This window comes from Corticium candelabrum, chromosome 11, assembly GCF_963422355.1.
Source record: "Corticium candelabrum chromosome 11, ooCorCand1.1, whole genome shotgun sequence".
Classification (NCBI taxonomy): domain Eukaryota; kingdom Metazoa; phylum Porifera; class Homoscleromorpha; order Homosclerophorida; family Plakinidae; genus Corticium; species Corticium candelabrum.
Genome location: NC_085095.1, coordinates 7,828,686 through 7,846,185, shown reverse-complemented (window position 1 = coordinate 7,846,185; position 17,500 = coordinate 7,828,686). Strand labels below are relative to the sequence as shown.

General features: G+C 42.1%; 4 protein-coding genes across 4 annotated transcripts in view; 2 read left to right on the top strand and 2 right to left on the bottom strand.

Annotated features, from left to right (window-relative positions):
* Positions 1 to 1,748, top strand: part of LOC134186286 (uncharacterized) — a 2,620-nt gene extending 872 nt beyond the window's left edge. The window contains exons 3-5 of the mRNA XM_062654211.1: positions 22 to 166; positions 227 to 349; positions 1,406 to 1,748. Of these exons, the coding sequence (XP_062510195.1) occupies positions 22 to 166; positions 227 to 349; positions 1,406 to 1,663 (526 nt within the window). The 3' untranslated portion in view covers positions 1,664 to 1,748. The remainder of the gene's footprint in view (positions 1 to 21; positions 167 to 226; positions 350 to 1,405) is intronic.
* On the top strand, positions 1,715 to 3,396 carry LOC134186287 (uncharacterized). Its single transcript, XM_062654212.1, has 5 exons — positions 1,715 to 2,116; positions 2,178 to 2,379; positions 2,522 to 2,666; positions 2,722 to 2,844; positions 2,953 to 3,396. Exons 1-5 carry the CDS (start codon positions 1,813 to 1,815, stop codon positions 3,199 to 3,201), a joined length of 1,023 nt encoding a protein of 340 aa, XP_062510196.1. The 5' UTR covers positions 1,715 to 1,812; the 3' UTR covers positions 3,202 to 3,396.
* A 161-nt stretch (positions 3,397 to 3,557) lies between these two features.
* Positions 3,558 to 14,200, bottom strand: LOC134186285 (intraflagellar transport protein 88 homolog). The gene is made up of 25 exons (XM_062654210.1): positions 14,099 to 14,200; positions 13,971 to 14,039; positions 13,810 to 13,890; positions 13,700 to 13,750; positions 13,525 to 13,591; positions 13,388 to 13,469; positions 13,233 to 13,323; positions 12,850 to 12,954; positions 12,693 to 12,795; positions 12,007 to 12,121; positions 11,818 to 11,933; positions 11,576 to 11,697; positions 11,452 to 11,522; positions 8,881 to 8,967; positions 8,708 to 8,807; positions 8,558 to 8,644; positions 6,354 to 6,423; positions 6,030 to 6,294; positions 5,809 to 5,920; positions 5,226 to 5,341; positions 5,023 to 5,075; positions 4,861 to 4,926; positions 4,482 to 4,805; positions 4,324 to 4,422; positions 3,558 to 4,038 (listed from the first exon to the last, which is right to left on the bottom strand). The coding sequence occupies exons 1-25, from the start codon at positions 14,183 to 14,185 to the stop codon at positions 3,914 to 3,916; spliced, it is 2,664 nt and encodes an 887-aa protein (XP_062510194.1). The 5' UTR covers positions 14,186 to 14,200; the 3' UTR covers positions 3,558 to 3,913.
* A 150-nt stretch (positions 14,201 to 14,350) lies between these two features.
* On the bottom strand, positions 14,351 to 16,352 carry LOC134186820 (beta-glucuronidase-like). The gene is given in 4 exon segments (XM_062654881.1): positions 14,351 to 15,306; positions 15,309 to 15,743; positions 15,746 to 16,091; positions 16,093 to 16,352. Coding segments are annotated over 4 exon segments (1,812 nt in total). The 5' UTR covers positions 16,345 to 16,352; the 3' UTR covers positions 14,351 to 14,527.
* Positions 16,353 to 17,500: the final 1,148 nt, after the last annotated feature.

The following is a 17,500-nucleotide window of genomic DNA, read 5'->3' as shown; positions in this document are numbered from 1 at the left end:
TAAAGCTTTTATGATTGCCAGGCTGGGGTTCATCCATGATATTGTGGAGTCAGTGAACAGATCACAGCACATCATGAGAAGCACTGACTACAAGGATGTCATTTTGTATCGACCTCTGTTCTTACTACACACGGCTCTTAACTATTTCTGTTGCCACACGTCGGAGGTCTCCTATTCACTCGTTATTCATTATTTATCTTATCTCCGACTGCTCCATTTGTTTTAGGAGAAAGTGAAGATTCTAGAAGTGCTAGGTAACCAGACATGGACACCATTGAATATCACATACGACACTCCTTCATGTAACCTTGATCACGATGGTGTCACAATATATATGCTAGCATTACTGGTAAGTTGATTGTAAAATTTTTAAATATTGTATTAATATCAACAATATTAATATCTCTATATAAAAGTCTGATTTGTCTGTCTGTCTGTACATCAATCACGCCAAATCTGCTGCCACGAAATCATGCATAAAGACTGGGTTCCACACAATGCAGACGCACGTTTCGGTATCTAGACGGTCCCCTCTCTAGCTAGGAGTTGACCGGGCCAATCGCCACGAAACCATGCATGAAGACTGGGTTCCACACCACAATGCAAACGCACGTTTCAGTTGTACGAGATGACGATTTGAAGGGGCCCCTTTTGAAGTCCACGAACCCGACCGTATTAGCGAGAATGCTGCTGATATTCAAAGTTTGCATGACGAACCGTGAGTGCACGCCGAATTGATTGGGGTCAATAGTAAAGGTGTCGCCGTCTTCCAGAGCTTTTTGCGGACGGCGCGATTTCTTGCCGATCAAACCCGCGCCACGTAATTACGATCGAATTTCTCGAAAACGGCGCATTGGATCTCCACAAAATTTGAAAGGACCGTTTGTGACCTCAGACAGTATGAACAGAGTGAGTCTCTTCTTACTGGAGATGTCGTTAAAAGCATAGTATTCTTACTATATCCGGGTTCTAAAATATACGGGTTTCTTGTTGCCCATGTCGGCGTCTCCTTCGAAGGGACGTCCACGGGCTGTCGAAATAGCTGCAAGTTAGGATGTGATGTAGTATGATGATGACTGTATCTGTCTACTTTGTGTTAATTTGCTATACAGAACGGGCAAATCAACTACGCGGGAATTTGTTGATTGGACGTCGACGTAAATCTTGCTCTAGTAGCTCGGGCAAAGTCGGGCCCTCTGCTAGTAAATGATAGAAAGGCACATCCACATATCTACATAACATACTACAGTTGATACTTAATTATAAACAACAAACATGATACAAGAGAAATGAGGTCTGCCGCATTCTTGTAATCGTTCTGTTCCAAGTTGGATTGTAGATGCAGTATTAATTAATTAGTATGTAATCCTTGTAATTAAATTGTAGCTACTGTATTGTTTTTCAGTCCAACTCATCTCAAGACTATTTGTTCAACTTTGTTCGACAAATTGAAAATTCTATGAAGACACAAGGTATTCCTGTTAACAAACATCGAAAGCAACCGTTTCACGTCACTCTTTCTCTCGTCAATCACTCGTTTCCTGTTCGTGACGTCATAGATCTGCTCCACCGTGGCATTCCTGTATTTGGATCTGTTCTATTTGACCATTTCTATTCAGAATTTCATAAATTTAAACCTAAAGGTTATTTTGTAAACAAATAGTTTAGTACATTATATTATTTTGTCTGCACATTATACGGGTAACACATTATATACGGGTAATATTACATACGGGTTGGCTAACAAAGTCTATTGGAAATTGTTCCTATGCGTTGACGTGTTTGACAATCTCTAAAACTCTTCCATGACACATGGCGTCTCCTGTCGTATACTTGAGCGTATCCAATCATCAGGGTTGTGATTCCAACTCTCTATTCGACGATTGTGATGAAGACGAGACGCCAGAAAGTCGAGATTACGCTAACGCGATGCGTGACGTTAACGTCAAGAAGCCAAAAGGCTTTGGAAGACGGACAATCATCGTTACGTCACTAGTGCTCCTGCTCTTGGTCGCTGTGGCTGTAGGAATATCTCTCTTGATCGTTCATTGGGTCAGAAAGGTTTCTGTTGACGTACCAGCAACTGTTACGCCTACTACAACACGTTCTATGCACGGTAAGTGTGATGAAATGTTACGTTAATGTTAAAACGAGCTTGTTTGCAATTCACGTTTTAGTATCTTCTTCCGGGTCTTGGGCGACACCATTTGTTGTGACGTCATCGAGACTTATGACGTCATCGCAAACTAAGGTTTCCCCTACTCTAAAATCAAGTTCCGGGGTGCTGACTCCGTCGATGTTTGGTGTGTGTTGGAATGGCGATTCGGATTGTCCAGATTGTCCTGCTGGAAAGAGCGAGAGTTTTACGTCCCACATTCGGTGAGAATCAATTGATATTAGTACCAGAACGTGGACACACAGCATACAGACAATACAACACAACTGTTAATAATAAATAAATATTATTATAAATACAAAATATTTAGACACATTAGGTGTTTCTAATTCCTCGTATTGCCAGGCTGGGATTGGTCCATGATATCGTGGAGTCAGTGAACAGATCACAGCACATCATGAGAAGCATTGACAACAAGGACGTCATTTTATATCGACCTCTACTCATATTAAACACGACTCTTAACTATTTCTGTTGCCATACGTCGGAGGTCTCTTAATCACTCGTTATTCATTAATTCATCTTCAACTGCTCTTTCGTTTCAGGAGAAAGTGAAGATTTTAGAAGTGCTCGGTAACCAGACATGGACACCGTTGAATATCACATACGACACTCCTTCATGTGACCTTGATCACAACGGTGTCACAATATATATGCTAGCATTACTGGTAAGTTAATGAGTTTAATATCAATGATATTAATTAGTTTAATATCAATAACTATACGCTATTAATTAATATATGTATTTAACAATTGCAGCATTTTTTCTTTTATAGTCCAACTCGTCTCAGGACTTTTTGTTCAACTTTGTCCGGGAAATCGAAAGCTCCATGAGGGCACGAGGTGTTCCTGTTAACACTCCTCGAAAGCAACAGTTTCACGTCACTCTTTCTCTCGTCAACCACTCGTTTCCTGTTCATGGCGTTATAGATCTGATCCACCGCGACATTCCTGTGTTTGGATCTCTTCTATTTGATCGTTTCTATTCAGAGTTGCATGAATTTAAGTCGTCGAAGTTCAAGTAGCTGTAGATTATTTTGTAAAGCAAATAATCAGTTTATTTTGTAGCACGTGGCCTGTCCATCAGTACAGTGTATCATCACTGTGTGCATGTGGGCAGTGGCTGACCTCCAGATAGTTTAGTATCTTCAAAGAATACCTAATTAATTTAAATGGCCACACACACACACCTAAAAATCCTAAATCCTAAATGTCAGGAGCTGCCTCGCAGAGGTCACGCCCCCAGCTGTTAAGCTGGGCCCTGTGCACTACTCAGGGAACTCTGGGCCTGCGCTATCAAACTCCTGGAGCCGGGTCAGGCACTCGCAGGAGCACTGACTTGTAAAGCCAACTGTGGTGTGACCACCCGAAGTCTCACCAGGACCCCAGTGGCTGATGTCACGTCAGCCAATGGCCGCTTAGGACCCCAGTCAATGACCAGGTACTCATTTATACTCCTGAGTCAAGAGAAGCAAATGTGTGTTAGTTTCTTGCAGAAATTATGCCATAGCTCGCCATCACTGTTACTTGAACTTGCGACCCTTTAGATCCTGGATGTCAATATTCCATAAGATGACTCTCTAACCAACTCAGCTATTGCACCAACACACAAATGGCCACACACACACGCACACACACACACAAAGTCGAATAATAGTAGAATGAGTTCATGAATTGTTAAGACAGTATTTGACAGCAATTTTAATTAATGAAGTCTATAATGGTCAATGAGATGAATTACTCTGGTAGCATGTCATCGCCGAGTTCTTCTCCTTCGAATGTATTTTCATCTTCTCTTCGTTGCTTGGAGCCTGTTTTTGGTCGTGGTGGTAGCTCACCCATTGGATCAGTGTATGTCGCATCTATAATTAGTATTGGATATTTTAACAAATGTATGGTACTGAAAGATTCATCCCTCCAATATAATAGTCTAGTGTATTGTGAGATGCATCCTTCCAATACAATAGTCTAGTGTATTGTAAGATGCACCCCTCCAATACAATAGTCTAATGTATTGTGAGATGCATCCCTTCAATACAATAGTCTAGTGTATTGTGAGATGCATCCCTCCAATACAATAGTCTAGTGTATTGTGAGATGCATCCCTCCCATACAATAGTCTCTGTACACCATCACACAATTCTCACCAACATCCTTTGGCTTTCCTCTCAATATATCTAGTAAGTCTTCATCGCTCATCACAACACTGTGATCACTTCGCCCGACCGCACCACCACCACGACGTTCTATAAACAATTTACTCCCAACCCATATCAAACAAAAACATCCATCTCAAACTACAAACCTTCATTTGCACTCGTGTTACGACTCCTAGACTTGCCACCACTCCTTGCACCACTCCCACTCCTTGCACCACTCCCACTCCTTGTGCCACTCCCACTCCTAGTGCCACTCCCACTCCTTGTGTCACTCCTATGTTTCCCACCACTATGAGCTCGCTGCCATAGATAATAAACTCTGAGCAAATAGACACCAAGACGTAAGTAAACACAATGACTTGCCTGCTCTCGTTGTTCCTTCGCTTTCTCTGCCTTCTTCAGTTTGGTTGCATACTCCTGCACTTCTTTCAGACCAAGATCAGAACAGAGACGAACCAAAAACTTCAGACCTGCCCACAACACATTACGACAACAGAAACGAAGCAATCAGTACAAACATCACACATTCAACGTTTTCTGGAAATCGCTGATGAATCTGCTTGTACGTCTGCAACGCCTGCTGGTAATTTCCTACGAGATAATTTACAATCAGTTTTGTTATTATTATCTATTAAATATAATTAATATATTATTTATATTAACATTAATTAGTTAATATAAACTTGCCTGTTCGACGATGACAACTAGCAACCATGAGTTGCCACTTGACTTCGGTTGGTCTGTAACATCAATAATAATTATGTATATCACATGTAGTATAACATTGTAGGTTACATGTATGTCAGTCTGTCAATGTTTGATGTTTGTGAGTGCAGAGATAGGCTTGCACTGCATGTATGATGTTGTGGTGTCGTGTTGGCAAGACTTACTGAATGACTGCTGCTCGGTCAAAGTATACAATGGCTTTTTCACAAAACTGAGATTCGACGTAGTAGGCACCCAGCCATGATATGACATCAATGTTTGATGGGAAATATCTGAATGACTGACAATTTAATTAACACAAATTAATGATTCAAACAACCAAACGATGAGATAATAGTATGACAAACAAATAGAGAACCAAAACACACACACACACACACACACACACACACACATGCACGCACACATACACATGGACATGCACACACACACACACACACACACACACACATGCACGCACGCACACACACACACACACACACACACACACACACACACACACATGGACATGCACACACACACATGTACACATGCACGCACACACACACACACACACACACACACACACACACACACACACACACACACACACATATGCGCACACACCACACACACATGCACACACACACCACACACACACACACACACACACACACACACACACACACACATACACACACACACACACACACACACACACACACACACACACACACACACACACACAGAGCTAGATCAACACGCTACCTCATATTGATACTGAAATGCCTGTGACTTGTCTTGTGTCCCATCATACAAGTCACCCAATCTCGACAATATCGCAGGATCAGTCGGCACAACAGACACAAGTTGCATAAACCTGTCCAACACACATCGGCCGTCACACAAACACCCACACTCCTACACACACACACACACACACACACACACACACACACACACACACACACACACACACACACACACACCATTCGGTTGCATTCGAAGCATCATCCAGCATCTCGTACACATGAGCTATCTGATACATTACTTGAGAACTACTACGCAAAATGGCATGCAGCTTGAGAAAACACTCCAGCGCCTCTTCCAATCGATTGGTCTTCTTGTACAATAGACCAAGATTGTATAGAGCCTCTGTGCACGATGAGTCCACTTGCAATGCTTCCTGGTAGTACTCCATTGATCGATCCCATTCCTTTTTCAAGTACGAACAGTTGCCTCTGTTAACGAGAGCTAAACGAAGGTATGACATAGAATGACAAGGAATGTCGGACGTGTTGTGTTGTTTGTACCAAGTGGATTGTATCTGTCAGATGCCATTGCCATTTCGGCATATTTCTCTGCTTGTCCGAGATCATTTTCCTGCAGATAAGTGAATGGTATACACTAAAATGAGTGACCAGTTCACAGTCTCACAGTGCACACTTGTACTAGTACATGTAGTATATAATCCTCTAAATATTTGCATCTGTATGTTTGTATGTCTATTTGTTTGTCCATCCATCTGTATGTATATATAAATATGTATGCATGTATGCATGTCTGTATGTATGTACATATATATGTATGTATGTATGTATGTAAGTATGTATTGTACGTATGTATGTATGTATGTATCGTACGTACGTATGTATGTATTGTATGTATGTATGTATGTATTGTACGTATGTATGTATGTATGTATGTATTGTACGTATGTATGTATGTATTGTACGTATGTATGTATGTATTGTACGTATGTATGTATGTATTGTACGTATGTATGTATGTATTGTATGTATGTATGTAAGTATGTATTGTATGTATGTACGTATGCATTGTATGTATGTATGTATGTATGTATTGCACGTATGTATGTACGTATGTATTGTATGTATGTATGCATGTATGTATGTATTGTACGTATGTATGTATGTATGTATTGCACGTATGTATGTATGTATTGTATGTATGTATGTACGTATGTATTGTATGTATGTATGTATGTATGTATTGTACGTATGTATGTATGTATGTATGTATGTATGTATGTATTGCACGTATGTATTGTATGTATGTATGTAAGTATGCATTGTATGTATGTATGTACGTATGCATTGTATATATGTATGTATGTATGTATTGTATGTATGTATGTACATATGTATTGTACGTATGTATGTATGTATGTATTGCACGTATGTATGTATGTATTGTATGTATGTATGTAAGTATGTATTGTATGCATGTATGTACGTATGTATTGTATGTATGTATGTATGTATGTATTGTACGTATGTATGTATGTATGTATGTATGTATTGCACGTATGTATGTATGTATTGTATGTATGTATGTATGTATGTAAGTATGCATTGTATGTATGTATGTACGTATGCATTGTATATATGTATGTATGTATGTATTGTATGTATGTATGTACGTATGTATTGTACGTATGTATGTATGTATGTATTGCACGTATGTATGTATGTATTGTATGTATGTATGTAAGTATGTATTGTATGCATGTATGTACGTATGTATTGTATGTATGTATGTATGTATTGTACGTATGTATGTATGTATTGTACGTATGTATGTATGTATGTATGTATGTATGTACGTATGTATGTATGTAAACCTAGTTTTAGTGTAAAGAATTTAGATTGATTTAGAAGTTGTACCAACTTTTAATAATAACAAAAAAAAGGTACGTGGCTCAATTGGTTAGAGTGTGCAGTTGGAGATTGGCAACATCCGGGACCTTTGGGTCAGAGTTTGAGTGCGGGAGGGCCAAATACATAAATTCCCTTGGGCAAGGAACTAACATACAATTGCCTCTCTCTCTCTCTCTCTCTCTCTCTCTCTCTCTCTCTCCCTCTCTCTCTCTCTCTCTCTCTCCCTCCCTCCCTCCCTCCCTCCCTCCCTCCCTCCCTCCCTCCCTCCCTCCCTCCCTCCCTCCCTCCCTCCCTCCCTCCCTCCCTCCCTCCCTCCCTCTCTCTCTCTCTCTCTCTCTCTCTCTCTCTCTCTCTCTCTCTCTCTCTCTCCAGAGTGTCAGTTCTGTCCAGCAAGTATGAAGTATGAAGTATGAAGTACAGCAAGTATGACGTACCTAGTGACATGATAGAGTGACTGTTGAAAGTTTAGAGTATAGTAAATTTAGTCATTGCAGTATCGAACCTGGGCCTTAGGGGCTCTTGTATGTATGTATGTACAAACAAAAAATGTATGTATGTATGTATGTATGTAGAGAGAATCATATATTATTTCTTCAAGTACAACTATACATAGATGTCTAGACCACTAAATAAAAGACAAGCCAGTATGTATGTATGTATGTATGTACTGTACGTACATATGTATGTGTGTTTGTCAGTCTGTCAATAAGCACCAGTTTGTTTACAAGATTTCATGCTTTCTAAGAGTTTCACCGATTGACTGCTACCTTGTTGGTTGCTTCTCAGTAATGCAACACTCTATAACATTCTAGGCATACAAGATTCTTAGAACTTACCAATACAAACATAAATGAAAGATTAGTAGCAGCTGCAGATGCCATTTTTGACTCTTTCTTCTCAAATCCTTTCAGGACATCGATAGCCTATATTCATCACAATACAATCAATACACAGAAAGTTCAAACATACACAAACAATTGACTGACGGTCTGAAACTCTTTCATTCTGAGGTACGTTACCGCCTTTGTTATTTCCAGCTCACCAGCCAACTCCACATATGGAGACATCTTGACACATTCAACACACCTGCACACCCACACATAGCAAAAGCAATGAAATATTAGAGACTATGCGATGCAAGAACAGGAAGGATACGAACCAATCAAATCCTGCTGCAAACGAAGTTTCCAGTGCTGGTGCTATGACCTTTGCTGCTGTCACAATGTATCGCTCTGCCATTTGTTTGCTAATCACACCATCATATTACACAGTAGTTGAGCATGCATCCCTCCAATACAATAGTCTAATGTATTATGAGATGCATCCTTCCAATACAATAGTCTAGTGTATTGTGAGATGCATCCCTCCAATAAAATAGTCTAATGTATTGTGAGATGCACCCCTCCAATACAATAGTCTAGTGTATTGTGAGATGCATCCCTCCAATACAATAGTCTAGCCAATTGCTTTGACCCCTTGTATTGGAAAGATATACACTTCAATCCTGAAAGACAGATGGTGCGACTTCCTGCTGAGTAATGGTTTTCTGGATACATCAGTTCAAAAAGCCTTTTTGCCTGGTGTGTGTGGAACAGATGAACATCATTTTAAATTGTGGTCTCTCATGGAAGATGCTAGAAGGAATCGTCGCTGTCTGTCTGTTTGCTGGTTGGACTTTGCAAATGCGTACGGATCCGTGCCTCACTGGTTGGTTCGAGAAAGCTTTGTTCTTCATCATGCGCCACTCCACTTACAGAAAGTGGTTATGAATCTCTATTCATCACTTCAGCTGCTGGTATCTACATCAGAATGGTCCACCCCTTCTATTCCATGTCACAAAGGGGTATTCCAAGGCGACCCTTTCTCGGTGATAGTTTTCAATACAGTGATCAATACTCTAGTTCTTCAATTACAACAGTCTGCCCCATCGATTGGTTACAAGTTACAAAACACAGAGCATATTGTTAACACTCTTCTCTTTGCTGACGACTTAACTCTTCTCGCCAGAAATTCCAAGAACCTACAAACCCTCTGCGACATCGTGTCCAAGTGGTGTTGTTGGTCACAACTGTCCATCAAGCCTTCAAAATGTTCATCGCTCAGTTTATCGTTCAAGCCGTCTTACCATGCCCGTGACCCTGCCGTTTCTGTTTCTGGTTCTTCAATTCCATTTCTTGGTGAGGACACCTTCAAGTTTTTGGGAATGCCAGTAAATGGGAAGTTGAGCACTGTGTCTTTCAAGGAATCACTAAAGGCTAAAGTTCGTCAACTAATGGAAAAAGTTGATTCTTGTCTGCTTAGCTGTTGCCGAAAACTCAAACTTTACAGTCAAGGAGTTTTTCCTAGGCTCGCTTGGTCACTGTCTTTAGTACCACTGGCTCCCAGTTGGGTTAGAACAGACGTGGACAGCATAGTGACTTACTTCTTGAAGAAATGGACGAAACTACCCAGATCCGCATGCACTGTTCGTTTATATTTGGAAAAGTCCAAAGGTGGTCTTGGCCTTCCTTGTCTTTCGCACTGCTCCTCAAAATTTCAGGCATCTAAATCTGCTCGTTTTTTGACCTCATCTGATAACACAATCCGGTACCTGGCAACAAAAGCTGCTGTGAATGGGTTTCACCCTGAGAGATTTTCTTCAGTTAGAGAAGGACTTGTTTCTTTATCAGACTCACCTGGACTGTCAGGCTCGTCGCTTGGTGAAAAGACCAAAAACAGACTTGACAAGAACTTTCAGCAGCATCTTCTGGAGACACTGCAGAGCCGCAAAGTGCAAGGAGCGACAAGCCGGATTGACAATTCTGCGCCAGATTTATGGTCAAAAGTTGTTTACAGTTTAACATCAGAACATTTCTCTTTCATTCTAAATGCTGTCTCGGAGTCATTACCAACGAATGCCAATCTTCTGCTGTGGAAGAAGAGAACAAATGATGGATGTCCACTCTGCCATAAACGACAGACTCTTCTACACGTTCTAAATAATTGTTCTGTTCTCCTTAAGAGAGGCTGTTATAATACCCGGCACGACGCTGTTCTCAAGATAATCTACGACACCATCTCTCAGAATACGTCCACCAGTAATTACAACGTTTTCGCTGATCTTGCCTGCAGCACTGTTCCATTTCCAACAGACATCGTTGTGACCGCCAAAAGACCTGACGTCATTCTATGGAACGACGTGGTACAGAGAATTTACCTAGTAGAACTTACTGTCTGTCATGAGTCCAACTTCGATGCAGCTGACGAAAGAAAAACTGCAAGATATTACGACCTAGTGCAGTCTCTGTCAGAAAAGAGATATCTCGTAAAGCAATTTAACCTTCTCGTTGGATCGAGAGGTTTTATTCATAATGCCAATTTGAATTCTTTGTGCACGGAACTACGTATACCAGCTAGGACAAAGGAGAACATGTGTCTTCAGATTATCAAGACTGTCATGGAAGAGTCATTTAAAATCTGGATCAAGAGGAACAGTTCATAGCCTTGTTACTGTGTTTAATTAATGGTTAACTTAGTCTTCTCTTTTACTTTAGTCTTGCTGTGCTAGCCAACTTCGTTGTAGCTAGTCTAGAGCTCTTAGCTGCTGTCCCATATGTCGCCACGGGATTGTTAACCGTGTTGGACAGGGGTTGCTAGCTGCTCCCCATTTGTTTATTTATTTCAATAAATGGGTTTGACCGTGTATTGTGAGATGCATCCCTCCAATACAATAGTCTAGAGTGTCACTGACCGTTGACGTTCTATATGTCGAAGCTTGTCGTCTTTTATTGCCTCATGAACAAGTATCGAATGCTGATCATCCTGTCAGAAATAATTTGTAAACTATTGCCATTCGCAACACATTTGAACCTCACAGAAGTTGAATAATATCTGTCCTGATCTCCCAGCTCCAAATTAGCTTGCAGCATTCTTTGAAAAGTATTCTTCATTTTGTCTCTGTCACCGAGTGCAAAGTAGCACAAAGTCAAATTGAATGCTAGTAAACAATAGCAAGTTAGTGTGTGTGTGTGTGTGTGTGTGTGTGTGTGTGTGTGTGTGTGTGTGTGTGTGTGTGTGTGTGGCTATCTTTACTATCTCTTAACAAACTGTTAACAACCTGTCGTGAAGTCTGGTCTCTTGCACTTTGCCATGATATGCTCATATGACGTCACAGCATCAGCATACTGTCCCATTTTCACAAACACTGATCCAATATTCTGTAATATTTTAGCCCTGCCACACACCAACATCTACATACATCACCACCACCATCCTCATCATCGTTTGTTCCATAATCTTCACTAACCGAATCAATTCATGAGTTGTAGGCACTTGATCAAGAGCCATCCGATACATCTTCACTGCTTGCATGTATTTCCCTTGTTTATAATAAATATTGCCCATGTTCACTCGTAAACGACCTAAATAGATAATAAGTTTATCTACAAGAGATCCTATTTCTGATACGCATATACTGCATGCTTCCAATATCATAGTCTAATGTATTAGACATCCATCCCTACAATACAACAGTCTAGTGTATTGTGAGATGCATCCTCTAATACAATAGTCAAATTTTTACTTTACTATGTAATAATAATTTACATAGTAATTAAGATTAGCTTATATTGTTTAGGGTATCAACAGTTCTATCTGTACTGTTGTTTGCGAGCATTTTACTGACTGTGTATATTTTAGTGTGGCACCACAGGATAGTTAGTCTATGCTGGCTACATACAGTTGGTTAGCTCCTCGTTTATTCTAATTAAATAAGTTGCGCGTACTGTATTATAAGATGCATTCCTCTAATACAATAGTCTAGTGTATTGTGAGATACATCCCTCCAATACAAAAGTCTAGTGTATTGTGAGATGCATCCCTCCAATACAATAGTCTAGTCTATTGTGAGATGCATCCCTCCAATACAATAGTCTAATGAGATGCATCCTTTCAATGAAAGACGGCTACCATAAAACATCACTGTGCGTGTACCTGCATTATTGAACATTTTGTTCTTCACTATGACTAAGTATGTGTTGGTGGCTTCCGCATACATTTCACTAGCCTCATACTGTACAGCAAGATTAAACAAAACCTACACACAAAAAACTGTTTACAAAAGCACACAGACAATCACAATGCTACTTACAGAATACGTCAGATCTAGATTGATTTGTTCACTCAACGAATTCTGCTCTCGCTGCTTACACAAAAGTCTCTCCTTCCGACCGGCTTCCTTTGCTCTGTCTAAAGCCTGAAAATAAACAATCATATAATTGATATTTGTAACTATCAAACTTTATGTCAGTGACTATGTGACGACACCAGGACAAATGAGCAGACACAGACACAGACACAGACACAGACACAGACACAGACACACACACACACACACACACACACACACACACACACACACACACACACACACATGCACACACACACACACACACATGCACACACACACACACATGCACACACACACACACACACACACACACACACACACACACATACACACCATTAACGTACCATTTGAAATTCTCCTCGAGAGTTGGCAAATGCACTTTCCTCAAGTAATTCGATCACTTTCTTTTCCAGGTGTTTGATTGCCTCTTCTGAGCTACAACATGCAAGCCGCAAACTATAATCCAATGGTAAACACATTGATCTGAGCAAACGATTACTTTTCCTCGTTTTTGGTCTCTAATGGAGCTGCTAGTCCGGTAGTTGGCATGGAAGATGGTAAACTCCGTTCCTGTGATCCAGCTAACGACAAGCATTGAATAGAGTGTCAAGTATTGATGCGATATGATGATCTTACATCGACTACTGTTGCCTGGGTATCCAGCTGCAGCAATGGCAGTCATTGGCCGAGCTGGACCACCATCCTTCACATCATTTAATGACACTTTTTTAGTTACACACACACACACACACACACACACACACACACACACACACACACACACACACACACTATTTCATCAACTGCTAACCGATCCAGTTGCAGGTCTTCCAATCTGAGATCCCAACCCACGACTTCGAAGCTTCCATTCAAGACAAACAATAAAAATATTGTCGTGCCTACCAAATATCAAACACTAACTCCTCCTCCAGCTGCAGTCCCGACTGGAGCCCCTGCACCTCTTCTCGTCCCACCAACCCCAGTTGATTTCATTGCCGTGCTCTGTATGTTGAAATAAATAAATAAATGAATGAATGAATGAATAACTGTGTCCAACAAGGTTGTTCACGACTCTAACTTACTGGCAGAGGAGGTCTGTTTCCATGACTCGTTTTTACCGCTTGTTTGAATCCCTCGTCGTCTTCTAGTCCCTGAGAATAAAAAAAACTGAAAATGAGCGCCCGAATTCGGGTCTGGAATGGAGTCTCACCTCTACGTCATACGAAATGTTATTGTAGTCGTTGAATCCTTCGTATAAGTCATCGTCTTCTGTAGCTAGGTGAACGTTTCTCAGCATTTTGTGCAGCGCCTTGTTGCTAGGAAACAGTGTCAAACGGCCGTCTCGCGTAGCCAGACATTTAGTGCGCGAGAGGAGGCGGAGATTTACTCTCCGCCTCCTCGCGCGCACCAAGCGTCTGGCTACGCGAGCTTTCAACAACTTAGTCTGCGTATATGGCTCTACCTTTCATTTTTAAATGCAGTACTGTAGTACAAATGGAAAAGCGCCTGAAATCGAGGCTACATAAACATGTACTCTGATCATTGATATTAATCCGTTTAAGCTTGACACAACCATTAATTAACGACTAAAAGCATACATAGCAGTGTACAACCCAGACAATGTTGATTGGTCGAAGTTTCATTCGTTAAGACCATCATTGGCTGCTTTCGTTCTATTGGCATCAAACTTGACCATCCGATCATACGTCATCACACCATTACACTCTGTCTCTACATCACTGATCTGGGTGTAAATAGAAGCACTGAGACCCGGATTCGTCTTCAATTGTTGTATAGTATCGATATAACTCACATACACGTCGGTCAGCTCTTTACCGCTACTGACAGTTCGATATCCGTGACATTTTCCGGGTGCCCATTGATGGTCTTGAACGGTTAACAGCACACCACCATACTCACCGAGTAGGGCTGCAAGATTTTTAGAGGCATCGGGAGTCGGACTGGCTGGTGGTGAGTAATGATGCAAGTCTGTGACATTACCAAAACATCCTCCACACTTTCCTCCACTGGCATCGTCCGTGATGCGATACGGATCGAGCTTTTGCACCGAGTCGACCAACTCTTGTGTCCAGTCGTCTGACGCTTGGCCCCAGCCTTCGTTAAATATCTGCCATTGGATTATCGACGGATGGTTGCGTCTTCCGTCGACTAGACGCGTCAACTCGAGTCGAAATTGCTGTTGTGTGGCGACATCTCTGTTGTCACCCGACGGCATGTCTTGCCATACTAACATACCCAATCGATCGGCGTGGTAATACCAACGACGTGGCTCTACTTTTACATGTTTTCTCACCGTGTTAAAGCCGAGTTGCTTGTGGACCACCAAGTCGTACTCCAGAGCTTCATCCGTGGGAGCCGTGTAACAGCCGTCGGGCCAGAAACCTTGATCTAGTGTTCGACTTGGAATATGAATGCTCCATTCAGCATGGGACGAGGAATGCCGTGACGGTCTGTTGCTATTTCGATAGTTCGGAGACCGAAGTATGACCGGACCGTGTCCATCTTGTCTCCCGATGTCGACATCAGAGTGATGGTCAAATTGTAAAGAAATGGATCGTCTGGCGTCCACACATGTGTGTGCTGTGGGGAATCGATGGCTGCACGTACAGGCTGACCGACGGCTCCTTTACCGGATCCGACAACCGTTCCATTGACTGTGATATCGACTTCAACTTGCAGTCCCGAGGCGGGACCGTTGACGGTCACATTGACGGTCACACCTCCGTATCGCATCAGATCCGGATTGTTGTAAATGTCTTCGATATAAACTTGAGGTACACACTCCAGCCACACAGTCTGCCAAATGCCCGACGTGCTCGTGTAGCGAATTCCTGCGGATTCGTAAAGGCACCACGGCTCTGCTTTCCTTTCGGCTGCGGTCCGTGATCGGTGGGATCGTACACTCCTACAAGCAGCTCATGGTCGGTCATGTGAACATTGCTCTTTGCATTATCTGTGATGTCAAACGAGAACGCGTCGTACCCCCCTGCATGTGTCCCTAACAATTGCTTGTTCAAGTAAACGCTCGTGTTGTAGTCGACACCTTCAAAGTGCAACAGCACACATTCTTTGCTCAAATCACACTCTGTCGGCAGCGTAAACAAGCGCCGCTGCCACATGTTGTCTTTGTCCGTCAACTTTCTTATTCCACTTAAAGGTGATTCAATGGGGTAGGGCACTAAGCAGCTGTTGAGGTAGCGTTTTGCCAAACGGCGGGTTGTTCAGATCGGAAACGGTAGAATCGACTTGCCAGAGACCGTTAAGATGATACCACTTGGGTCTGACCATGGTGGGACGTGGATAGGCAGGAGTTTGATTGGGAGTTACATCTTTGGAGAATTTCGTCATTAGAGGAGCAGGAGCTGGCTGCCAACCATAGGTACAGCAGCAGAGACATGCAGCAAGAAGAGAGATCACAACACACAGAGTCGACATCTTTCTTACTCAAGTGATCACGTTAGGTCATAAATCTCGTGATGACATGGCGTAGGAGTAGTCATCCACTTTGCTTACACACACACACACACACACACACACACACACACACACACACACACACACACACACACACACACACACACACACACACACACACACACACACACACACACGCACATGCACACACGCACATGCACACACGCACATGTACTAGAAAAAACCGACTGCTAACAGAAAACCATCGGCGTTTGCGACTGGGATGGGCAACCGCTCACACACAATGGACTTTGGATGACTGGAAATCTGTTCTTTTTACAGAGGATTCTAGGTGTGCACTCTGTAGGTACAGTACCTAAGTAACACACACACACACACACACACACACACACACACACACACACACACACACACACACACACACACACACACACCACACACACACACACACACATGCACATCACACACGCACATGCACACACGCACATGCACACACATGCACACACACACACACACACACACACACATGCACACACACGCACGCACACACGCGCACACACACATGCACACACGCACATGTACACACACACACACACACACACACACACACACACACACACACACACACACACACACATGCACACACGCACATGCACACACGCACATGCACCACACATGCACACACACACACACACACATGCACACACACGCACGCACACACGCGCACACACACATGCACACACGCACATGTACACACACACACACACACACACACACACACACACACACACACACATGCACACACACACATGCACACACGCACATGCACACACACACACATGCACACACGCACATGCACACACACACACACACACACACGCATGTGTTGTATTTTCATGAGGTCTTTATCAGTTCTTGATTAGCAGTCCAACTAAAAACTAAGTTGTGAAGTGAAATAATCCAGTTCATTAAATAATGCTGCATTTCAATACTTGCTTTCATAAAATGTCATTTGGATGAGTTGGTTCAGAAGTCAGCAGCGTCATAGTATGTACAACCCTTCTTCATCAAACATACATGCATGACTCATGTGACCAACCGCATGACTCATGTGACCAACGCATGACAAAAATAATGAGAACAGCAAAAACCAGTC